At 34.6% G+C, this 25270-nt stretch overlaps 4 protein-coding genes across 9 annotated transcripts; 1 reads left to right on the plus strand and 3 right to left on the minus strand.

The window, feature by feature from the left end:
* LOC100802747 (ribonuclease P protein subunit p29) lies at window positions 1–5242 on the minus strand. Its single transcript, XM_003537844.4, is given in 11 exon segments — window positions 1–416; window positions 564–660; window positions 662–687; window positions 1747–1848; window positions 2467–2525; window positions 2629–2697; window positions 2928–3193; window positions 3476–3549; window positions 3707–3742; window positions 4053–4257; window positions 4754–5242. Coding segments are annotated over 10 exon segments (957 nt in total). The 5' UTR covers window positions 4252–4257; window positions 4754–5242; the 3' UTR covers window positions 1–387.
* A 752-nt stretch (window positions 5243–5994) lies between these two features.
* Window positions 5995–11075, minus strand: LOC100806467 (DEAD-box ATP-dependent RNA helicase 42). 5 transcript variants are annotated; one of them, XM_041006527.1, is made up of 5 exons: window positions 10875–11075; window positions 7167–10502; window positions 6702–6806; window positions 6447–6514; window positions 5995–6288 (listed from the first exon to the last, which is right to left on the minus strand). In XM_041006527.1, the coding sequence occupies exon 2, from the start codon at window positions 10491–10493 to the stop codon at window positions 7170–7172; it is 3324 nt and encodes a 1107-aa protein (XP_040862461.1). In that variant the 5' UTR covers window positions 10494–10502; window positions 10875–11075; the 3' UTR covers window positions 5995–6288; window positions 6447–6514; window positions 6702–6806; window positions 7167–7169. The 5 variants fall into 5 exon arrangements, with proteins under 5 accessions (XP_040862461.1, XP_040862460.1, XP_040862462.1 ...); XM_041006526.1 differs by having other exon boundaries at window positions 6415–6514; window positions 10875–11059; XM_041006528.1 differs by lacking the exon at window positions 6702–6806 and having other exon boundaries at window positions 10875–11059.
* Window positions 11076–12481: 1406 nt separating this feature from the next.
* LOC102663865 (uncharacterized protein At1g51745) lies at window positions 12482–16040 on the minus strand. Of its 2 annotated transcripts, none has more exons than XM_006590392.4 (4): window positions 15585–16040; window positions 15099–15292; window positions 14461–14742; window positions 12482–13816 (listed from the first exon to the last, which is right to left on the minus strand). In XM_006590392.4, exons 1-4 carry the CDS (start codon window positions 15764–15766, stop codon window positions 12597–12599), a joined length of 1878 nt encoding a protein of 625 aa, XP_006590455.1. In that variant the 5' UTR covers window positions 15767–16040; the 3' UTR covers window positions 12482–12596. The 2 variants fall into 2 exon arrangements, with proteins under 2 accessions (XP_006590455.1, XP_006590454.1); XM_006590391.4 differs by having other exon boundaries at window positions 12482–13819.
* A 2715-nt stretch (window positions 16041–18755) lies between these two features.
* Window positions 18756–21154, plus strand: LOC100811967 (cell division cycle 20.2, cofactor of APC complex). The gene is made up of 4 exons (XM_006590393.4): window positions 18756–19179; window positions 19463–19735; window positions 19823–20674; window positions 20762–21154. Exons 1-4 carry the CDS (start codon window positions 19081–19083, stop codon window positions 20903–20905), a joined length of 1368 nt encoding a protein of 455 aa, XP_006590456.1. The 5' UTR covers window positions 18756–19080; the 3' UTR covers window positions 20906–21154.
* Window positions 21155–25270: the final 4116 nt, after the last annotated feature.

The raw sequence follows: 25270 nt of genomic DNA on the forward strand, positions 1-25270 counted from the left end.
TAGCTAATTTAATTCATTTTCAGTATTTGTAAGCAGGAAAGAATCATACAAAAAAGAATTAAGAGTCCAATTCCCAAGACAAAAGACCAGTCTTATAGCAAGCGGTACCAAAATCTAAGACTTATCTATGGTATCATTCTAGCATAACACCTGCAGTACCAAACGAGATAAGTTATAGAACCAGCATAGAAAGCCAATACTTCTATTGATTGGCGCAAGTTTAACTTTAAGGGACACAAAAAAAATAAAGGCTAGCATGGGTGTCACACTATGCCCCTATAAGTCAAGGTCACTGTCATTAAATAATCTTAAGCAACCTCCAACTTCTCTACTGATACAAATCAGCAATCAAACTTTTCCCTTTCTCCCATAGACTGCTTGGGACTTTCAAATTGCACAGGTGTCACGTGGATATTCTGTTTCTCACAGTAAGAAAAGCATTGTAAATAATTTAGAATAGCAAGAAAAACACAAGATGACAATAACAAGTAACTCAACAAAAAGATGAAATACTATCATCAAAAACTGATAGAAAAGGGACGTCAGTCGGATGAAGATGTTACCTACAGTTGAAGGATTATCACCAATATCATAATCCAACCTTTCTTGAACCAAGTTTATCTCCATGCAGAGTGACTTTCCAGCAATCAACTTGGAATACAAACACAGAAACCTTTTTGGGAACAACTGCAAGTTACCAAATAGAGAGTAAATATTTGCTCATAAGTTTGAAGCAGATAAATTAATCCCAAAATAGATAAAATCGTCACAACTTCAACTTTAGCCAACAAAGTCCAGAATTTGCATGGTAAAGGGTCGTAGTTCATAATCAACTAATTCACAATGTTGTAAGAGATACAGATGAACCTATAAGAATTAAGGAAATCTCAGTACAAGAGACACAGAGACAGTATAGATGAAAGTAAGCCAAAACCCATTTAAGTTTCTTAGTAAAAGTCGCAATTTGTAGAAATGAGTTTTGGTCCCACTAAAACTCCGGAGAATTCTACCCTCCACACAAAAGGTCTGAAGGTTGACATTCTCCTTGGAATGTAATTTAGAAACTGTTGTGAGTGAAATGTTTTGGATGGGTGTCGTTGGAAAAAATTCAAAAGCCAAATTTCACTAATAAACTAGAAATAAAGAATTATACTTTAAAACAACTTCAAATCTTAGCGTATCAACAGCAAATCCTGTTTCCTGCAGGAAAAACTTTCAGGGTTTCCTACAGGATACTAAGGATATAACCTAAAGGGACAATTTAAAAGGACTTTACAAGAATCTTAGCCAAGGTACATTTTAAGAAAATGACTATGATATGAACTTGGTACTCGTGAAAGTGGAAACTCGAAATTGAAAGTTCAATGCCCATCATAGAAAACATCTTTCAAAGTTAAGCAAACAAAAATTTCTCATGTCATTCTAACTCAAAAGTCGCACTTTTCTGAGCTAACCAGTTCCATCTCAAAAAGAAACTGGATGCATTGAATATTTGACATCATTGCTCTTTAATTTGAATAAAAAAGCCATTCCTTGTTAGATTGTGCATTTGTGCTAAGTTTCAAAACATGAGTTCAAAATTCAAATTCCTTATAATTAATTAATTATCACATTTGTGTAGCAATCGCTAGTAAATTTCAGAAAAGCAAACAAAAACTGTACAAGCATTAATGCTTATGAAATACAGGAATAACAGCTTTTGATAATGCAACACCAGTCTCTATTTCTATATAGTGGAAGGATTACCTCGGAATTTATTATCTTCAGTAATTATCCCAAATGCTTCTGCAGTTTCACGAATCATGATGCCACAAATTCCAGTAAAATGGGTTATTTTACACTCCACAACTGCATAACATAGATGGACATTGTATAGTCAGTGATAACTTCCAGATGATTGTATAGGAAATAGAAGCTAAAATAATTAATTTTTTTATATAGACATCAAAGAAACCCAACTCTTATTCTAAATTGAAAAGATCAAGTATTTTTTTTTCTTTTAAAATTCTGAATGAAGGACCATGAAAAAGGTTATGCAGGCCAGTGGGGATTTCAGAGGCAAGAGAGGGTTCAGATTAGGGGATCTTTCTAGAACAAGAAAACCCAACTGTTCTGTACCCTGAACCAACTCGCAGCTTATCTTTACTATTGAACTAATTGCCATAATTTCAACCCAATGATTGCCTGCAACTACTACTTAAAATCATTAACTCTAAGAACACCAAAAATAGGCTTTGACAATAATAGTACAGCAGTAAAAGCAGTTTTAACACACCTTTCAATGCACAAAAAGAATTACACATTAAAACATAATTATCTTTGGGCAAAAAAATCAATAGAAAATAACTGTCCTTGTAGCCAATGTACGAAAACGTAGTAATATATTGACCATGTTTTAGCAATTTGTATAGTAAGATTACCGTAGGTGTTCTTAACTCAATCAAAAGTAAAAGAGTGTGCTCAAACCTAAAATAAAAGCACCATGTAGATCTGCACCAAGGAGACATTGAGCCAATTGATTTTTCCTGCAATATAAAGGATCATGAATTTTTTTCCCTCTTTGCTGGACAATCTGAAGACAAGAAACTAAAATTTATCAACCCAACAGAAATGATACAAAATATGTACCCAGTGGATTTAAGAAGCAACATTATGTAATCTTTCCACATTTCGTGCATTGGCTTGAAAATATCAAATCTGCAATCAGAGTAAACAACTATTAGGGGACAAAAAAACATCTTTGTAGAAAAATGTAACCAACTAGAATAAAACATGTTGTACAAAACATTATTTGTACATAGCATGAAACTAAAAAATCTGGAACAAAAGCTGAAGCTGAAATAAAAGATTCCTCACAACACTATACATTATCACAATACCAATAGGGATCAACATCAACATACTCAAGAAGTGTATTTTTAACTTACTTCTGGAACTCTTGAGGAAGATCTAATGATCCATCCTTCTTATGCCGTTTCATAGACATGTGTTTCTTAGAGCGTTTTGAATGAAGTTGCAAAGCCCTAGCTTGAGAACCAGAGGAAAGCACCCGTCCTTGTACATAATTATCAAGAAGGATCCAGTTGTCAATTTTCATGTTTCTAGATCCTTGCATGTACTTATGTGCTGCATCTCCCTTCTGAAGAAGCTCATGCAATATGCCATCAATTGAACCTCCTCTTTCAGCAGAAAACTGCAAAATATATGGCCAATAACAGTGAACAAATACATATTTCCTCCAATTTATCATTGAAATCAAAGAATAAAGAAAAGTCAACTATATTGCAGTTTTCCTGATTGTTAGAAGGTTAAAATATTGATTTTTAGATCCATGAATTACTCCTTGGATCAGTGATTGTTTTAGGAGTTCAAACTTCAGAGGAGATTAATTATAATGGAAAAATTGATCATAAAATGCTTGAATAAGGCTTTTTACTATTCTTGGTCATGAGATGAGTTCCAAGCAAAGAAATACCTCCTCATTAGTTGTGAGCAGATTTCCATTTACAGGCACAGAAAGTTGGGCATATGCTGGACCATCTTCAATGTCTGTAAACAAATATTGGTTTCAATTTGTCCAAGTATATTGGAGTTGTAAATTTAATATATAATTTGCATAAAAAACCCTCAAAATTAAAAAGAAGAAAATAGAAATGACAGAACTTATATATAAAAAAAAGGTAGTACTACATTGACTGTCTAGTACCTTGCAAAGTGGTATGACCAGAGAAACTGAAATTCCCTGAAGGAGGAAATGAAAATTATCAGCTAAACGTCAAACAAGATATTTAAAGATGTGCATGTATTGTAATGCAGAATTCTTAAATTAGCAATAAAAAATCAAACTTACACTCTTTTATGACAAGCAGACAGACAGGATGCAAATGAATAACATAAAAATCAAGGCATGAAGACAAAATGCTTCCGAAGGTAGAGATTAAGTAATTGTGGTACTAAAGAAAAATAATGTGTGAGTAAAACATCCTACACTCCTTTAACTTATTTACTAGCTCTGAATAAGGAAATAAGAAAAATCTACAGAATTGAAATACCTTTCTTGGATGAGACTGATGATGAATGCAACAAATGTGGGGAAGGATCATTAGAAGTAGAATCTGCAGGAATAGGTAGTTTCCCATCTTCATTTATAGTCTTTTTGTTTTTCTTTTCTTTTTGGAGAACTTCAACTTTAGCAAAAGCTATTCTTCTCTCCAAAGCCTCCAATGTGCGTTTCCTTGAATCTTCAGCCATGGACACCTGCCTTGGCACAATACGAAAAAGGAACAAAGAGAATAAGTCACATAAAAGATCAAAACCGAATAGCTCAAAAGAAAACTGGTAACATCATTTCATTGATAAGCTCTAGCATAAAATTTATGGGGAAAACAACACATGCAGAACAAAATCCAAATTTCCAAATGAAAAATAAGTCTTCTATATTAAAAAAAAAATGTTGTTGTGCTCTTCTGCATAATGTAAGCTGCAGGTACTTAACCATTTATTCAGAAGTAAAAGAAAATAGTAAAACATCATAGAAATCAAGAAATTGTGAGAGCGGGACATATTCTAATTCATCCTCATTATTTTCCAGGCAATTCATCAAACAGAACAAAGACATTGACTAAAGGCAGCAAAAAAGAGAAATACGGCACATGAAGACAATGGAAATCAGTTGTAGAAGAAGGATGAGAAGCTTCGAATCACACACACACTATAACATGCATTCAATGCAAGAGTAGTAGGGGTTAGTTACCTTGACGAGGACGGAGAAGCAAGAAGGCACAAATCAATTAAAATAAACTGAAACAGAAAGCAACGGTGCTGCCACTGTCAGCTCCCAATGCTCAGAACCACCGCTGCGACCACCTCTTGCCGGCGAGAGGCCGCTATTAACTATTGAGCTTCGATGTGATGCCGCTATTAATTTTTTCTAATTCAACCACTCATACTTTCTTATAAGGGTTAGAAAAAACGGGCTCATCCAAGTTCGTTCTTTTTGTAAAAATAATACGGTATACATTTAGATTTTCTTAAAAAAATAAGTCTACATCGTTATGAATTTTAAAATACTCCGCGCTTAATTCCATTCCTGTGCTTTTATGAACCTTGCAATGGAGAAATAAGGGTTGTTATATGCGAGTGGATCGGAGTGAAGAGGGAATCATGAGTGCTAACTTGTTAAGGGGGAGGGGATTCGAAGAGAGATAGATAGATAGGGTTGGTGATTTGGGCTTCTTCAATTACTATATATTTTTTATTTTAATTCAAGACCAATTCTTGAATCAAAAACAAATTGATAATGTATGTGGATAATTAGACGATGTTTAAAATTATCTCTAAATCATCTTAAACGATAAAGAAAGAAAATACTTTCAAAATTTTGTTTATGATTAATCACTATTGACTCTTGCATTAAAATCGTTAAAATAAATCAAATATAATCTATATCTATAACTTTTTAGAATACAAAAATAATATTAGAAAAATTAAATTTTTTATTTTTATTACTATTTTAAAAAATGAAATAATATCTGTTTTGATTGACTTTATTCTGACGGTGTATGAAAATTAACTCTATTAGTATATCTCTTGAAAAAGAGAAATTTGATCTATTATTTTAATTTTTCAAGTTGGAATTTGGTAATTTAGTTTGCATAATCTTTTAAAATTATAACAGCAATTGAAAATTAATATCATGTCCAATTATTAACGATGTTTTTTCTGTGGCTTTCAATTTAATACACCTATATTTTATATTAAAATCACAGTACGGTATCAATTTTTTTATTGACATAAATACTGTATTATAAAAAATTAAAAAGTGAACCCTGAGTATATACAAAATATAAAATGTAACAAGATGGTTGTATTCTAAAAAAAAAACACTGCTCTTGCCTCTTCTTGCAAAAATAAAAATCACTAAAGTCAGAACGAGTACATGATGTTCAGTAATTCAACAAGTGAGAACTTTTCGTCAATAATTCCTAAAAATGCTTTAAGCAAACCAAATAAAATTTTACATATTCCTAGAAATTTCAACACAAAAGAGAATTGATGAGTTTCACGAGAAAAAATACAATTGCAATGATTTTATGTGAGCTATGACCCTAAACCGACGATTTAGATGCCATGTTAAGTGTATCTATTATAAAGTAAACTTATTGGAAAGATATTCTATTATGGTACATGTGCTGAAACACAGTGGTGGTGTTGGTAAGGCAAATGCATTAATAACTGAAACTCTCCATCAAATCTTGTTTCCCTTGCAAAAGGACAGCGAATCAAAACCTGAAAGATACACGCGTATATCAGATAAATAATAGCATCATAAATTCTACAACTCGTACATGGGGTAACACAGCAAAATATCTGAGTTTAGAGGATGGTTGCATATTGCAACAAATCAAACAGAACCTAGATAAAATAAGTCACACCACGATCAGCACCTTAGACAGTCACGATGCAAGTGCGATGGATGGAAAGGAACATGCAATCATAGGTTCAAAAGACCCACCTGCACCAATAGTGAATGAGTCAACAAGGCAACAATCAAAAGGATAGAGATTTGTGCAATTAAAAGTTAAAAAGCAAAACATCTTTATCTGGTATGCAAAAAAAATATTAGGAGTTCCATACATTGCAAACACACGGAACAAGAAAAGGTAAACGATGGACAGGACTTTCCACAACAATACTCATACCTGTATGTACGGCAAAAGTGAAAGGCAGACAATATGTGCAATTTGTCCCAGATTGGGGCGCGAGACAAGAGTGTTTAACAGAGTCCCATTATGCCTTCACGTTGACTACCAAAAGTAGATTTACTTAGGTTGCAGAACCTTTTAAAAAATAATAACTAAACAAAAACGTCACTAAACAAATATCACCAAATTGCTAAGAGATCCGAATCCTGATTATAAACTAAATCTATTTTATTTCCAATTTAAACCCAGAAAAACAGTTTCTATATCAGTTCTGAACCAAAAGAAAGTCCACCCAAAGAGGATGAATGAGAAAACCTCTCAATCCAATTAGATCTCACAAAAAAATAATAACTACAAAGCTGGACAGCCACTTCTCCCATTCATTAGTATGTACCGTAAAGCTTATTAACAGCCATTATAAAAAAATTAGCAACACTAGGATCAAATAGAACAGGATCTTACGCTTTACACAACAGAGTATTTGCCTGGTTGAGTTCCACCAGGAAGTTGCATAGCCTGATTTGTGATGTCTTCCAAAACGCGCTTCAAGTCTGCTTTAGCTGACTTAACAGAATGCTCAGTAGGACCTTCAATGAACAAGTAGAGTTTGCGTTCCCCGGGTCCTGGGATTTTGCCAGGTGGGAAAAACTGCCCCCTGGTGGTAATTGCAGCTCCACTCCATTCAGAAATAGGGCCTAAAGTTTCCTTGTGTGTAACTTTCCAGCGAGCATTTTGGGGAAAATCATTTATTTCCAACTCAGCCTCGTAATGCTCTGGTAATGCTTCTGATCGTATTTTATCTAATTTGTCCTGCAAGTTTAGAGCAGCTATTGCTGCTGCTCGAGCCGCCCCCTCGTTTGCAGGAAGAGGTAGCCCTGTCCCAGGCAAAACTGGCAAGGATGGTAGGAGCATTGGAGTAGGCAATGCAGGAACATTACCTTTAGTGGCAGCGATAATCTGAGCAAAAGCAGAATGCTGTGAGATATCACCGCCAGCCTTCCTAATACCTTCATCTTCATCTTCAGAATCTGACTTCTCTTCTTCAAACCCATATTCCTTGGCTTGTGCTTTCTTTGCTGCTTTCCGCACCTCATCTTCCTCTTCATTAAATTTAAAGCCACTGCCTCCATAACCAGTCCCATGAGCTTGCTCCAGTCCTTGATTAACTTTTGCCATAAAGCTACCAGCAAGAGCTTTCAGATCATTTGGAACAGTCTGCTCAGATAGCTCCAAGGCTTTCAGCAGATCAGGTGCATATCTTGCCTCTTCCTCAGAAATAAATGTAATGGCACAACCCTTCCGGCCAGCTCGTCCAGTGCGCCCAACACGATGTACATAATCTTCATAGTGGTTAGGAACATCAAAATTGATCACCAATTCAAGCTCCTTAACATCTAATCCCCTGGCAGCAATACTTGTTGCAACCAATAAATTGCAGACATTGCTTTTAAAATCAGATATTGTGGATTCACGGTCTGTCTGGTCCTTGGCCCCATGAAGAGAAAGGCAGGGATAACCATGCCTGAGCAGATCTTTGAACAAACTATCACATTTCTCCTGTGAGTGAACAAATATCAAAATCTTTCCTTTTTCATACCATTCCCCCAATATTTCTAAGAGTCTAAGGAACCTTTCATTATCTGGCCTCACCTCAACTAGCTGTGTTATGTCTTTGTTCACAACACTCCTCCCACCAACTTGTATTTCAACAGGTTTATTCAAGACCTTACGAGCCAGAATTTCAACCTGACGGGGGAAAGTAGCAGAAAACAGAACTGTTTGACGATCTGGACGAATATTCTGAACAATACGTGTGATTTGAGGTTCAAAACCCATGTCAAACATTCGATCAGCCTCATCCATTACCAGATAAGTTACTCTATGCAAGTTAGTTATTTTTCCACTACTGGTACATAGTATGTCAATCATCCTACCTGGAGTACAAACCACTATCTCAGCACCACGTTTCAACTCACTAATTTGTTGAGCAACACCAGATCCTCCATACACAGGCACACACCTCAGACCCAGTACCTTAGCAAATTTCTTTATATCACTGTGAATCTGTTGAACTAGTTCCCTTGTAGGGGCCATAATGAGCCCAATAGGTCCATCTCCAGCAACAACAGGTGGCTGATCCTTGATATGCCTCAGCATTGGCAGAACAAAAGCAAGTGTTTTGCCTGACCCAGTTTTAGCAATCCCTATGCAATCTCGACCGCTCATGATTACAGGGAGCGCCTGAGCTTGAATAGGCATCGGCTTTTCAAAGTTCATCTTCTTTATTGTCTCCAAAATTTTGCTAGCAAGTCCAGTCTGGTGCCATGATTTTATTGGCTTTGGCACATCCTTTCCATGTATCTTCAACTCCAACTGCTTCCTGTATACTGCAGATTCTTCAGGAGTCATCTTCGAGACCTCCTTCACTTCAATATAAAAGTTTTTCTTGAATGGTTCATAGACGATCTTTGAGTGGTCAACCAAAGAAAGCTTCTCAGCTTTTGTCTTCTTCACTCTTTTCATGAACTCATCATCATCTTCATCCAATGGATCCTTCTCCACTTCATCATCTGCATAATCTGAGTCAGACTCTTCACCAGGAATTATTCTGCCAATAGACTTATTTGAAACTTTCCTTGACTGTGCACCACGATTTTGCTCATTCCCTTTATCCTTGGGTTTTACGTCGATGGCTTTACCAGAAAGTGACGATGTCACAGCATTGTTTAGCTTTTCAACTTCAGGTAGAACCATAGAATTCATGAAAGCATCCAATGGATCTATTTCCTCATCTTCAGGAGCACCAGCAGGTCCATCCTGTAAATCAGATGCAATTGTCCCATTAACAGTATCTACCACCATCACATCCTTAGGCTCCTTATCAGCAGGTTTGTCATCTTCATCAACATCCATACCTGTCTGCTTCCCAGTACCTGGTCCTTCTTCATCATCAGATTCCCCTTCAAGCGTCCAGGTCTTTCCAGACTCAGGTTCATTAGCACTTGCTTCACCGTGTTTTTCTCTTTCTGCTTCTTCCCTCTTCCTCCTTAGCTCTTGCCACTCTTGAACTCTCCTCCTCCGCTTTTCCATTTCTTCATCCAACCTCTTTTGTTCATCCTCCATCTCCTCTTCACGGGTAGGTTTTTTCTCTTCATCTTTGGTATCTGAATCATCTCCGCCACTCTTTTTTCTTGGGCTTCCTTCATGTTCCTCAGATTTTCTGCTTGACTTGCTGACACTCCTTTCCCTCTCTCTCTTGTAATCACCATCCTCTTTCCTATGCCGCTTTCTATCCCGCTCCTTAGATTCACCATCACTGCAATCACTATCAACTTCCCTACGCTTCTCCCTCCCTCGTGCTTTCCTCCCCCTTTCTCTTTCCTTTTCCTTCTCTCTCTCATGATCCTTCCTTTCTCTTTCTCTCTCTCTGATCCTCTCCTTATCCTCTTTTCTTTCCCTCTCTCTTTCTTTCTCTCTTACTCTGTCAGTCCTCTCCCTTTCCCTGTCCCTTTCCCTTTTCTTGTCTCGACCTCTTTCTCGGTCCACATCCTTATCTTTATCTTTGAGCTTCTCCCTGTCTCTATCATACCTGTCTTCAGAATCAGTACTCTCTCTCTCATGTCTTCGGGACTCACGATCCCTCTTCTCCTTATCCCTGTGCCTCCCATCGTTTTTATCCTTACCCCTTTCTCCAGTTCTATCACGGTCACGATCGCGGTGACTCCTCTTAGAATCCCCATCTTTCACCTCATGATTTTCTTTCCTCGATTTATGCTTTCCCTCATCCATTTCTTTCTCCTAAAAATTTATACATGTGCGTTAGTAATGGTTACATACTGCAAACACAGTATTTACAAACCCTAGGAGACAAATTCATTCAAGAAGCACAGTTACGCTACTCAAATGTAAGGATAGTGTGTTTCAAAGCAATTAAGCACAACAAATAATTTATAAGAAAGGAAAAGCATACACAATAAGAATATTTCGTCGCATCAATGCAAATCAGGAATTTGAAAAATACGGTGTGGCATCAAGCAGAAAGAGAGAGTATCTAGGGATTTGAATTCACATGAGCACAGTAAAACGCGAAAATCAATTGCAATGGAAATGCAAATCAAGAAAGCAAGGGAAACAAAAAGCATAGCATTGAAAGGAGATAGAAATGTGAACCTTGCGACGCTGTTTCACAATCGAAAAGCGAGAGAAAAAAACAAATGGACTTTTCAGTCGCGTAGGTGGCAAGCTCGAGAGGTAGCTAGGGCACTCTCTCGCAGCGGCGACGAACAAACCAAAACGGAACTGCTCGTGCTTTCAGTGTTGCAAATAAAACATCTGAGAAACGGTGATTATTTGACACAGATTTTGATTGTTGCAGCACCTAATACAATTAAATATTTTTAAACAAAAATATACATTTCAATACTTTTTCTCTTTTTCTAATTATTAGATTTTAATTTTAATATTATTAATCATAATAGTTTATTATCATTGTTATTGTTATTATTTATATTTTTTACCTTGTATAAAAAACTGAATATACTTTAATTTTTTTCAATAATAAACTCAAAAGTAAAAGTTTATACTGAGGGAGTATTAAGAATTCAAAATACTTTTGAAAGATAAATTATATTTGTATAACAAAATATACAACTAAGGAAGAAAAAAGAGAGAGGAAAAAAAATTTAATTTAAAATATAATACATTATATTAAGAGAGATTATATAAATGAGTATATCCGTATCACTTTTCTATATATCATGAGTTTTTTGTTTTCAAAATATATATTCTTCAAAAATTGATTTAGATCTTGATAATTGGTATATTTAAAGTGCATCTACTCTAATCGGTTATATTTTTATTTCTGACTATAAATATGGTAACATGTATCTTTTGAATTCAATTTCTTATTGTTTCACTTTCAAAAAAAAAATTGATATAAATTTCACTTTCAAATTTGATATATGTTGGTATTGATTATATTTTCCCCAAATTTAGTTTTTTTGCGTTTTCAAATCCCCTCACCCACATAAACTAGTTTTGCGTTTTCAAATCCTCTCCCCAAATCAAATCATTTTATTTTGCAAGGTATTTTCTTCTTTACTTTTTCCTTTCTTAGTTTAATTAAGAAAAAATGAAAATGTTCGAGTCTTGACAATGTTTTTTTTTTCTACATTTGAGTCTTGATAATGTTTTTATTATGGGAAGTTTATAAGCAATTGATAAAAAAAACTATTTTCGATAGATGTTAAATAAAAAAAATTATAAAATTTGTGTTATAGAAGTAAACTTTTTGTGCTATATTATTTGGCTAAATACGTTGAGTACTTGAGTGTAAAAACATTTATATCTATATTCACACTTGATCATCTCACATTACTTACAAAACAATATTCAAATAAAAATATTAAAATATAATTAATCCTGTACAATGCACGAGTCGCAGATTTAATTAAGATTATCAAATTTTTTCTACAAACGGTAATATTCAATTAATATTTTTATAATTTATAAAATATCTTCTGATATTAAAAAATATTAAATTTCAATGGATTATTTTTATAGGATGATTTTTTTATGGAATTTATGTAACTTATTAGTAAAAAAATATATAAAAATCATAACTGGGGGGGGTTGTTTTCAAAAGTAATCTTAAAAATGTGGTCAAGAAACACAAATATTTAAAATAAAATGGTTCAAGCACGCACTTCATGCACCTTATATTTATCTAGTAACAGGATGAATTGGGGTCTATACTTCAAATTCATCATCAAAGAAACTAATAATAAATCTCATAGGATTTCTCTTTTGTTGTTGGAAACAAGAGATACCCAACAATTGTTATGCCAACACTAAAATTATTGTTCTCATATATAATAATGTACATGTAACCTATTATTTTCTCTCCACACCAGTATTTGACAAAGCCGCATTACTAGCTGCTTTTAAAGGTGGCCTATTAATCTTCTCAAGTAATCTACTAAATACTAATTTGACTGGTATGCAAGCAACAGTGGTGAGCCCAGAGACCTCTGGTTTAGTCAACCTATTTGTTTGATAAAAACTTCTATCATGCAATTGCTTTTTACCATGATTATTTTCAATAGATAATGAGGATAGAGTTCTAGTTTTCTGACTAGATGACAAGCTCACTTTCTTTGGCATCTTTTTTGAGGACTTCTTGTCTACTGAAGGCACAGAACTGTTAAAGCCACTCTTCCTGGAAAGGCTTGCCATATGATTGGAACTTCCACCATTTAATTTCTTATATTCAATATTTCTTTCTTGATCAATGCAGAAATCTGCATAACTATCAGCACCATTAGATGACAATACAAGGGGACGAGGAACACGAAAATTTGCTGTTCTCCTTGCAGTCCTCCAAGCTGGTGGAAGTACACTACTTCCCTCAAAGCCAGTCCCATCGTTACTAAAGTCATCAATTGCAGAAAAAAGTTTATCCGATGAACCATCCTTAAGGGATTCAATTTGGATTGGGTGCCCTATTATTGACTTCCCATCTAACTTACTTGTGATAGAAACAATGGGGACAGGCGCTTTACGATAGCTTGCTTGAACCTTCAAGTCTACATCTACCAGCATCGACCTGATCCTTCCATCAAAATGATATCTATCACTATATAATGGAGCAAACCCTTTACTTTCCCAATATCCTTTCAAAGCAGTCTGATCCTCCCAAGCCCATTCATCCCAATCAACACCATGATCAATTTTGTTTTGACCTTTTGCTAGTGCTTTGGAAGTTGGAGAATATTCATCTTCAAAACCAAACATTTGATCGGTGTCATCAAAAACATCACTAATACCATTCCCATAATAATGCATACTAGGCACCAATCTCTTGTGATTTAAACGGCTTCTTAATCCTTCAACATCTGCTTCATATAAAACAACACCTTTCCCATCAGCAGCACCAACAGACCTTTTTACAAGATTACGATTATTCCTTTTTCCTTTTAACTTCCATTTGGATACAGCTTCACTACATGATATATGCTGACGAGGATAGAGGTGAGGCATGTCACCAGAAATTGCCAACTCATCAAGTTCCTCACTGCTAGTGCTTTCTTGTTCTTCAGTATCACGACCAATTTCTGCTATTACATCAGAAGAGTAAAAAAGGATTATTTGAAATAGAACTAAAACCAACAGTCTAACACAAACTCAAAGAACAAGTTCAATACAGCAATATTCACTGTACATTGGCCAATCTGGGAATGTTAGGAAGTTTTAAAACCTTTATAATAAATATAAGCAGCAAAACCATTTGTTGATTTCATCAGAAGAAATAGGGACAAGTGAGGGCAGCAGAATCATCATATTGTACATAGCTTGTAAGGCATTTGCAGGGATATAGTTACTATCCAAAGTTATTTTTAAGGAAACGGAGAAGGAAAGATGCAAGAATGTAGAAGAAGCATTGAAACTTTGACACACAGAATTTGTTTCAATACAACAGCAACAACAACATGGATTGCATGCCATTGGGCTCAGTTAAAAACCAAATCTCAAAGATATTATTCACCATCCGTGCAATAATGTAACAAGGAAAACTAATCCTACTTTCAGCACAAGAAAAATAATGAAGTGTATGGGAAGTAAATTACCTCAAATAAACAGATACTTGGAAAAATAAATAGACCACTAGAACCAACAATCAAATGCCATTTTTTTAGCATTTTCAAGTTGTGACCATAGATTATAATTATGCAAAAGATATACATGGTAGAAACTAAACCTGAAAGTGTAGTCATCTCGTCATCTTTGTCAAGTTCCATTTCAGAGGAATCTGAATCAGCATTAGCAGAACCAGTTTCAAGAGAATCAGATTCAACAACATCCATAAAAGCAGACTCACTCTCTTCAGCTAAAGAACTGCAGTAAGCATACTCCCCTCCAAATTGGGACATTGCAACATTGACAGGAGTCTCCTTGTAATCCAGAGAATCACTAGATTCTTCTGGCAGATAAACAAATTTGCTCCTCTTTACTTGGTGTGCTACACCAAGTTGCTCCAGTCCTGAAAACAAAAAATTACCCACAATAAATATTTTTTGCTCTATCCAACATCTACTTTTTCTTCCATCTAAATAATAATTTTACCATTAGCCTGAATTGTACTTCCTATGCAAAGAACCATCACTTGTTAGAGTCAGAGCACTATCATCAACTATTAGTTTCTAATAAACATTTGGATCATCAGAATATGGGAACGGACATCTCAAAAGGCAATATTGGGCCCAAACCTCTTTACCAAGATGTTGCATATGATTTTGTTTTTTCATTGTCATTTCTTAATGTCACTCGGGATACATGACTATGCCTTTCTTAACAGTATATTATATGATCTAAAATTGGTCTAGTCAGAAGCAAAACCTATTTTTTCTTGCTTCTTTAACATTTGCTTCTCGAGTTCAAGAGCATGAAGAATGGCATCTTCTCTGCGTGCATATTTCTCTCTTTTCTTTAACGGCATACCCTGGGCGGACTCCGCCCTTTCAATACATCCATCAAATTCACCACATCGGAATGCCTTCACGCGCTTGGATTTCTCCAAATTGTACCAATCTCTGTTAAAAATAATACCAACCCACAGGAGGAAAAATCAAATAAATACTAATGACAATTGATGCATCAGCACACTGGATGTCACAAGAACAAGTCTCCATAACTTTTCTGACTCGCATACAGTTGAAACCATTCAACAAGTATATGTTCACAGTCACAATCACATAAACTTTAACTTAATTATCGGTGGCTAAACTAAACTAAACAGCACTGTCTATAATCAATCGATAAAGCGTGATATGAATTATTGAATAAGAATAATAAATAATAAAAGGAAAAAATAAAGGCAATTACACGCTGGCATCTTCCCTTCCGAGAAGTTTAACGGGAGTTCCTGAACGAGGAGAGGTGAGATGAGAAGCAGAAAGGTGATCGGGGCCAAGTATTTGACCCGGCCACCACGAACCGTTCCTTCTTCGAACCCAAACAATCGATCCAACGTCGCAATCAACAGGACCTAACCCCGAACTCTCCATCTCCCTCACTCTCCCTTTCGCTTTCGCTTTTGCTCTCTTTCGCTTCCCCAGCTTTTCTCTATTTTTTCTCTCGCTCTCTCGAGATTAATGGATGGATGCGGTGCCTCAACCGCCGGCGAAGAAAGACGATGAACGGACGACGATAATTGCGATGATGTGGGTTAGGGCACAGGATTCCATTCAGATTTGGGAAATTTCATTTTTAGGGTTTTCAATTTTGACTTTGCTTAATTCAAGTCTGAATCTTCTAGAAGCATTTCTTTTTCAACAGGTTAAGCCACATGCATATGTGGATCGTGCTCGTGCACTCTTTTGTTGAATACTTGAATGTATGTGCACACGTAACGCGTGACTTTAATTAATTAACTCATTTAAATGTGGCACCTTGTTTTCAAGTGAAATCTAAATTAGTATAATATTTATAAAAAAAAATAACTTTAACTCTTAAAACGAACATCTACAAAAAAATTTAAAGAAAATATAATTATAAGACATTTTTTATGCTTGATGTACAATTGAAATTGGAAAAGAGTTTCAATATAACACATTAGGCATAAGTTTAAGTTTTATTATATCCGTGAGGTGAGGTTGGAATAACTATTTGCATCATATTTCAATAGCCAAACACATGTGTATACGTATGTTCCAATTTTACACTCCACTTTTTTTTTTATTATTATGACTCTCCACTTCCTCTCCTAGAAAATTTCCGATGGGGATAATCATATAGCACCCATCCATGTGAGACTCTGAGTATCATTAACTCTATAAGATCAAGAGGAATTCAGATTTTTAGATAAAAAATTGTTTAAATAAATAAATAAATAAATGTAATTTGATTTGGTTTTAATTAAATATAGTGTTAATTTTGAATTAAACTAAAAATTTATAGTTTGTGTTTGGTGTTTTAAAATTTAAAATCTATCCCCACTATAATATAGAACTTATACTTTGTTCCAAATACACTTATTATTTTTGACTTTTCCCTTTTGATGTTTGTATTGTTTTTAGTTAGTTTTCTTTAATATTTTTTTGTCTTTTAAGTCAAATCATGAATATTCTATAATCTACTAGATCAAACATTATTTTTATTTATTGTGTATGATTGTCATTAACCTACGAAAAATTTATATAGGATAAGAATCGAACACGGATTGTTTAATTAAATAGATTTTTTCCTCACAAGTGAATGCAATGAAACCTTACACCAGCACGTCAATCCTATGATTTAATTTTATGTGATACTTTACTTCTAGACTTTGTATATATAGTGTAGAAAGAGAGATAAGGGGTCATATCATATTAGAAAAATTTATCTTATATGAGAGTGAAAAAATTAAATTTAGATCGTATAATTATACATAGAAGATGAAAAATTAATGTCATGTGACTATTTAAAAATTATGTAACAAACAAATTGCGGATTTAGCAATCCATAATAAACACCATTGGTTGTTTTAGCATCATTTCCAACCTCAACCACTACCTCTCCAAGCTTCGCGGACTTAAGTCAATGGTCAAACCTTCACCATTCTACGCGAAGCCAACAACATTGTCGAGAACTACCCTAGGTCACATGTTCTTACCATGTGTGCTAAGACATGTTTGCTTCCTTTTGGGCTTCTACTGAGTCTAAGGTTGATGCTCTCATAAGACAGGTTATGTTCGACAATGGTGCTAGTCACAGTGAAGAGTAAGATGGAGAAAAAAAGACAATGAGTGAGATGAAAAGGGTAAAGTGGGAACTTTACAATTTTTGGGGGGTGCACCAAACAAAAAATGAGGTACATTAAGTATTTGTGCAAGTTATATTAGGCTAGTGAAATGTAAGCTATCAACCATTCAGCCCTATTTGGCTTATTTTTTTATACAAAAATCATATAGATGATTGTAAAAATGAAAAAATAAAATCGATTCGATCTACCAACATGGTGTGACATAATTAATAAATAATATTATCTCTTAATTAAGCATGTGATTATGAGTTCAACTTTTGACTCATGCATAAGAAGAAACAACCATTTGAAAACATCAAACTTAAACGAATCTCAGGAAGAGATTTAATCATTGACTTTTGGTTAAAAGATATTATGGTTCACAAAAGAAAAAAAAATGGTTTAACACACCAACAAATCAATGACCCATACGATAGTTAATATGGTTTGACCTAAACCATTTTTCATTATTTGGCTCACTTGTCTTAATTACCTATTTTGATAACTAGATATATGTATTTTGTGTACGAGTTAACAAATATTAAATACACAAACTTTAACATTTTTTCCAATAAAGTCATATTTTATGTTCTTAACCTATATATTTGATGCATTAGGCAAAAGATACACATAAACTTTATCCATAACATAAATGAAAATCTCTTAAATTTCACTTATAATAAAACATTAAATATAAAGTTATAATTTTTCATGTTGAAACATGATGTGAAATATTCTCTCGAATATTATTAATAATCGTTAATATTCTTTCCCTTTATTTAACAATTCATAGGTATTCATAGACAATTTTTTCATTACATGTGTGTTTTTATCTTATATTCTTACATTTCATCAGATTTTTCTAATAATATATTCTTCATAGAATTTAAAAATTATAATTTATTTTATTTTACATCATTATTTTTTTCAATTTATTTTACCGTATAAACACGCATGATATACAATTATATTTTATTTTGAGAACTATTTGACTCAAAAAGTGAGAAAAAAATTCCTAAAAAAATTTCAGTATTGAAAATTTCAAAGATTATTATGATTTAACTTAAAAAAAAGATTATTATGATTTATTAATTCTAACCTACTAATTACTGAGGGAGGTCCGCAAAAAGATCCTGTTGGGTGTTGGGCTCATGGGCTGTTTGGCAATGGCGATGCGAGTAAAAAGGACAATTTGGTCAATACGCGATATAACGGCTATTTCCAAAAACAAATCAAAATAGCCGTTGCCGCCCTTACAATTAATCTCGAGAACATTACAAAACCCTAATTCTCATTTCCTCTGTCACCATCTCTAGTATATATACAATTCAACATTTTCCCATTCACCATTCAAATCTGTCTCTCTCCCTCTCTCTCCATTTTCACGGCATTCGAACATTCATCAAAGGCTCTCTAATAATAATCTTGATTGATTTTTGTTAAAACCACTTCGATTCGGTTGATTTCATTTTGTCTAATAATCTGTTTTTTCAGGGTTTTGCTTTGTGCTTTAATTTTTTCTTCTTCTTTCGTTTGTACCATTTTCTATATTGCTTTCTGTTCTTCTCTATTTTTGGTTTTTTCTTTCTTCCCCTAACTATGGATGCAGGATCTTTGAGTTCTTCCGGAACCCTCAAAACACGATCACGGTACCCTCTTCAAGAGCAATTTATTCAAAGAAAGAGTTCCAAAGAAAATGTAAGAAAATATTTTTCTCCCTGATTGTAATTTGTGTACAACTTTCACGATTTCATGATTATTCAAAGAAAGAGTTCCAAAGGGTTTACAATTTAAATTATGGTTTTAATGACAATCATTTGGCGTTAATTGTTCGATAGTAAATAAGAACTGAAGATTCCAATTATACGGAAGTGGGATCTGAATGATGGGATTCGAAATTACACATGATGAATCTTTATTTCCCCTTTTTGAATTCGTAAACAAGTTTTTGATTCGTAATTTTTTTCTTATGACTGTACAGTTGGACAGATTCATACCAAATAGGTCAGCAATGGACTTTGATTATGCTCACTATATGCTTACTGAGGGGAATAAAGGTAAGGAAAACCCAGATGTGTGTTCCCCCTCTAGAGAAGCCTACAGGAAGCAGCTTGCAGAATCCTTAAACATGAACCGGACCCGAATTCTTGCTTTCAAGAACAAGCCACCTGCGCCACTTGACTTAATCCCTCACGAGATGTCCACTTATACCCACGATAATAAACCAGCCAAGCCCAAACGGTTTATCCCCCAGGTGCACATTCCATCAATTTTATTCCTTAGTTTGTTAGCAAGGATCTGATTTTCAATTTAAGTGATTATTTTTGTTGGTCATGATCAGAGTTCGGAGAAGACTTTGGATGCTCCGGATATTGTGGATGACTATTATCTGAATTTGCTGGACTGGGGAAGCGCGAATGTTCTTGCAATAGCACTTGGAAGCACAGTGTACTTGTGGGATGCAAGAAATGGTTCTACTTCAGAACTAGTTACAGTTGATGATGAAGATGGCCCTGTAACATCGGTTAGCTGGGCTCCTGATGGACGGCATATTGCGGTTGGTTTGAACAACTCAGAAGTGCAACTATGGGATACAAGTTCAAATAGACAGTTGAGAACTTTGAGAGGTGGGCACAGGCAGCGAGTTGGGTCTTTGGCATGGAACAACCACATACTCACAAGTGGGGGGATGGACGGTAGAATTGTCAACAACGATGTAAGAATTAGATCGCATGTTGTTGAAACCTACAGCGGGCATGAGCAAGAGGTTTGCGGGCTCAAGTGGTCAGCTTCAGGTTCACAATTAGCCAGTGGAGGGAATGATAATCTACTTTACATCTGGGATAGAGCTACAGCATCTTCTAATTCGGCAACGCAGTGGCTTCACAGACTTGAAGATCACACATCTGCTGTAAAAGCCCTTGCTTGGTGCCCCTTCCAAGGGAATTTGTTGGCTTCCGGTGGAGGTAGTGGGGACCGTTGCATCAAGTTTTGGAATACCCACACAGGTGCATGCTTGAACTCAATTGACACTGGGTCTCAGGTATGTTCCCTGCTGTGGAACAAGAACGAGAGGGAGTTACTCAGCTCTCATGGTTTTACCCAGAATCAGTTAACACTTTGGAAATACCCCTCAATGGTGAAGATGGCTGAGCTCAATGGCCATACTTCAAGAGTTCTTTTCATGGCCCAGGTAATTTTTTCTCGAGCACAAACCTGATTGATTTGATTGTCTTATTATGAGGCTTTTCCTGATTAGTGTGATGTCAACTTCCTTCAGAGTCCAGATGGTTGCACAGTAGCATCAGCAGCAGCAGATGAAACATTGAGGTTCTGGAATGTGTTTGGAGCTCCAGAAGCAGCATCTAAGGCTGCACCGAAAGCCAGAGCTGAGCCATTTTCAAATGTGAATCGTATTCGATAAGGAAGTGCATGTATTTGTTGCCACGGCTAGCACTTGACGGATTGATAGCAATCTACTGCATACATCCACAATACATTTAAACAAGTAATTGCTGGCATCTGGAATGGTTTGTTGTATCCAATATATTCAATCACAAAACAGAGAGGCAATAAACTGGGCAATGTAGGAGAGGTGAAATTTATGGGATTTCCATGTACATAATTGTAACATACAATCAGTGGAAAAAGCAACACTTTTCCCGTGGACGTAGTCACAGACACAAGTGACGAACCACGTATATCGTTCTTCTTGCTGTTTCAGTTGTGCCACCATTTTTTTTTTAGTTTTGATACTCTCAGTTAGAATGGAAATGATCAGATAAGAAGATGCATTTTGAAAATTATCAAGATAAAACAAAGGAAACTCAAGGGGGGACCCCGTAAATGTAATTTCTGAACTAAGGTGGGTGAGAAAGAAAAGTATTTCATGAAAGATAATTAAATTTGAGCTGCTTTGGCATTTGGTCCTAACTTGACCAAGTGAGAGCAAGTAAGGAGGCAGTTTTAATTAGTAAGCAAGCATAAGTTGGTTCCAACTAATAATACTTCGGCATTTGGACCCAATTAATATTTCGGCATTTGGATCCAATTAAGCAAAAGGCTCCTTAGCATGGGGATAATATATTCTATAAAATATATGTTGTGTTCACACAAATTCATTAGAAATTTTGGTACTTTTACTTGCATCGTCATTTTCATCTCTATATTAAACTACAATAAAACCTCAGTGATATCAGCGTGAACTTATTTGGTACAAATCTTCTTCGTTTTCTTGGGTGTGATGACATCATGGTTATCCCCTATTTTCTATTACACCATAAGAAAATACATACTAGGCATGTGAAGCTCGTTCATGACATGTGACACATAGTACATAGTGCACATGTGAAGCTCGTTCATGACATGTGACACATACGAGAATTCAACTCAATATGTAGTAGACATCATTGAAAATTAGTTGTTTTTGTTAACTCTTCTTGTATTAAGTACCGTTATGTGTATTCAATTAACGTCGATTATAAACTTTGCTAATTGTTGTACACCATGCATAGTGTGTTGCAAGTTTTTAATGAGATCCTTAACAAACAAAAATAACAATGAAAACATGATTCTATTGTTATTTTTTTCTTGCAAAACAACTTACAAAATGGAAACATGTTTCCATTGTGCAGGTATACAATGAAAGCATGTTTTTGTTGTACAGGTATACAATAGAAACATAGTGCATAAAAAAATTATACAGTAAAAACACATTTTTGTAGCACATGTGTAGTTACACAATGAGAACATGTTTCTGTTGTGAAAATGGGGGGTGACCTAACAAAACGGGCTTTTGTTGTGTAACTACCCATGTGCAACCTTTTCATTGTGCAATTTTTGAGGGGGCAATTTTGGAATATGGACAAAATACACCCACCTGGGTAGTGTCATTAACAAAAGCAGGTAATGCCAATAGCATTTCCCTCCTTGTGTTGAGGATGTTTTCAAACACTCTATTGATCTAGAAGCTCTGTTATCTAGTTCCTCCACATGATGGCCTTCATTTTGCACCATATGTTTGACAATATCCACAAGTTGCTTGGAGAGGACCTATTTGGATGTATTTTTCTAAAAGTACTTCTAAGAGAAAAATAAGAAGAGAAAAAAGAAAACAAGAGGACATCTACAAATTAATTAATAGAGAATTCATTTTAGTTTATGGATAATTTTTTTCTTTGTTTTCTTCTTATTTTTTTTTTAGAAATACTTCTAGAAAAGTTTACCCAAACATAACCTATGATATCATCAATTTGTTGCTTAATGAATGACATTGTCATCACAGTAGGTGCCTCATCCCCCACCTCCTTTACATTGGTAGTAGAAACAACAAGTGGAGTTTGCTATGATTCTTGTTGTCGTTGACGGTCTAGTTGGCGTCATAGACACAAATATGCCCAAAGGTATGTGTTTCAGTCGTTTTTCTGCTGCATGTCTTCTTTTGTGTTGGTTCCATCTCTCTTGTATTTTTACTAGAGCACAAATGCATAGGCCAAATAGAATCAGCTTCTGCTTCAAACTTGGCAACTAACTCACCTACTTTAGTTCTACTAGATGTGTCAATTTTGTTGCGTGAAAATCAGTTGGTTGAATCGATTAAAAGGCTCAGCATGATTCCAAAATAAGAATCAAGTGATTGCGTTGAGAGGAAAAATTTGCTTCTCAACTATGGATTCCCAAACTATTAAAGAAAATGTTTGATATACGTAAAAGAGAAGAAATGTTAAAAAGGCAAAAAAAACTTAAAGGCAATAAAACGATAAATTTAGCAAGATAAAAATGCAAGAATAAGATAAAATTGATTTGAATTTCATTGAAGGTACTTTTGTTTTGTTGCTATGCACTAAGTATTTATAGGGATCCTATAAAAAATAGCTAGTTGACTATTGCTACCGAACCCATCAAATTCCATGTTCTTCCATTATCTCGTCAATTAACTTCTACCATCTCCATGCCTCATAAATTTCCAACCTCCACTAACTACCATTCCACCATCTATTTGATCAAGTATTTAGATGATTAAACATGATCGACTCTGGTACTACTTGTTTAAACTCAAATAGTCATTTAGATGAAAATCATCATAAGCCCAAAATAGCCTGTTTTGCTTTTTCTCTCAATGATTTTTGATAGTAGAATTCTGCTCCTATTTTCATTGCAGCATAATTTGAATAAGAATAAAATAGGTTTGCCTAACCATAGATTCTCTCGATTTCCCTCCCATGAGTTTGGTTCATCCCCCATGGTCATTTGTATTTTCTTCATCTTTAGGAATGGATTTCTTGGTTGGTGGTTAGGGATCTATACTATTTGGGGATGCAAACCTAGTAGGGATTGCAAGCTCTAGGGTAAAGTTAGCAAATCTTTGTTTATTAAAAAAATCAATCATGTTAATAATTAAGAAATTGAAGCAAAAGCATACCTAAATTTCATGATGACCAATAATTCTTCAAAGAATTCTTGTAATTTGACCTCAAAGAATTCTTGTAATTTGACATTTTAGATTAATATGTACTCTCTTGAGAAAGTCCTTTAACTTTCTCTTTGTTTGCCTCTCTTTGATGATGAAATATTAAAAAAAATGAGAATGATAATGGTAGGTATAATCTAGGAACCAAGACCTATTTAACATATAATCTTAAGATTATGTTTTGGGTATTTCTATCTTAGTTCATCATAAAAATGAAATAATCTCATTATTTTTACACATTAAAGACATATATCCTTTTAGATACGTTAAAGTCTAAATTATCCAAACTTTATGAGATAACTTTTAATTAGACTTAACCTTAAGTCACAATTCGCAATACATAATTATTTATATAAAAGACCAACGTTAAATTAATTTTATGAAATAAAGAACAGAAGTATTTGGAGGCAATTTCAGTAGCTGATAGGATGTGACAAAATTCTCCCTCGTTTCAATTTGTTTGCGAGATTTTTTATTTATTTGTAGAAATGAAGATAATTTCACAAGCTAATTCTTACTTAAGCAACCTACGCATAATGATTGCTCAGTGTCAGAGAGATAATATTTACTCTGGTACGTCTCTCTTTTTTGTTTTTTCTCTTATTAGCACTCGAGGCAATTAAAAAAAGCACTCGAGGAGAGGAGGCAAAGAGTTTGGATGTACTAGTACGTATTGATTTATAATTCACCTTTTCTGTTTTCTCACATAGGCTTTATTTTTCATTTTTTCTTTTTATTTAAAGGCTTCTCACAAAAGATATAAATTGAAGTTTTCACATTATATACATTTTAAAAAGAAAATAATGCTCATGAACTGTAAAAATGTATGACACAAAAACCAATCACATCCTTCTCTTTTGCAATCTCATACAGTACCATTTTAATTAAATAAAAACGAAAATAGCATCATGTCCAGCAAAGCGAAAGCAAAAGTTGAAACTATGATGCCAAAGAGAGTTGTTTATAGCCATGGTTGTAGGTTCCATAAATTTAATTATTGATTCAATATTCTATCATGGATAATGATTTTCCTGGACAAACATGATATTCTCATGAAGTATGTTTTATTTCTTAGGATTGGATTCGTCGAGGATTTGTCCTTATTCTGTATTCAAGAATTTTTTGAATATCTCATCTAAACATTATTTTCTTTGGAGTTATGTATAGATATTCAAATTTCAGTTTAGTTCTAGAAATACTATCCTCCTGCTCGGTGGTTTCAAAACTGGGTATTTATTGTTGGAAAGGGTACTCCTAACCAGGAAACCACTTGGGCGACAACACGTTAGAAATACTCTATAATATATGTACTCTAATACT

The sequence above is a fragment of the Glycine max genome, chromosome 11, assembly GCF_000004515.6.
Source record: "Glycine max cultivar Williams 82 chromosome 11, Glycine_max_v4.0, whole genome shotgun sequence".
Classification (NCBI taxonomy): Eukaryota; Viridiplantae; Streptophyta; class Magnoliopsida; order Fabales; family Fabaceae; genus Glycine; species Glycine max.

Coding starts and splice junctions, on each gene's coding strand:
- LOC100806467 (XM_041006527.1), bottom strand. CDS start 10,493: ATGGATGAGGGAAAGCATAAATCGAGGAAAGAAAATCATGAGGTGAAA.
- LOC100811967 (XM_006590393.4), top strand. CDS start 19,081: ATGGATGCAGGATCTTTGAGTTCTTCCGGAACCCTCAAAACACGATCA. Junction 19,736..19,822: donor CCAAACGGTTTATCCCCCAG/GTGCACATTCCA, acceptor GGTCATGATCAG/AGTTCGGAGAAGACTTTGGA. Junction 20,675..20,761: donor GAGTTCTTTTCATGGCCCAG/GTAATTTTTTCT, acceptor AACTTCCTTCAG/AGTCCAGATGGTTGCACAGT.
- LOC102663865 (XM_006590391.4), bottom strand. CDS start 15,766: ATGGAGAGTTCGGGGTTAGGTCCTGTTGATTGCGACGTTGGATCGATT. Junction 15,293..15,584: donor GGAAGGGAAGATGCCAGCGT/GTAATTGCCTTT, acceptor TATTTTTAACAG/AGATTGGTACAATTTGGAGA. Junction 14,743..15,098: donor AAAGAAGCAAGAAAAAATAG/GTTTTGCTTCTG, acceptor TTTTGTTTTCAG/GACTGGAGCAACTTGGTGTA.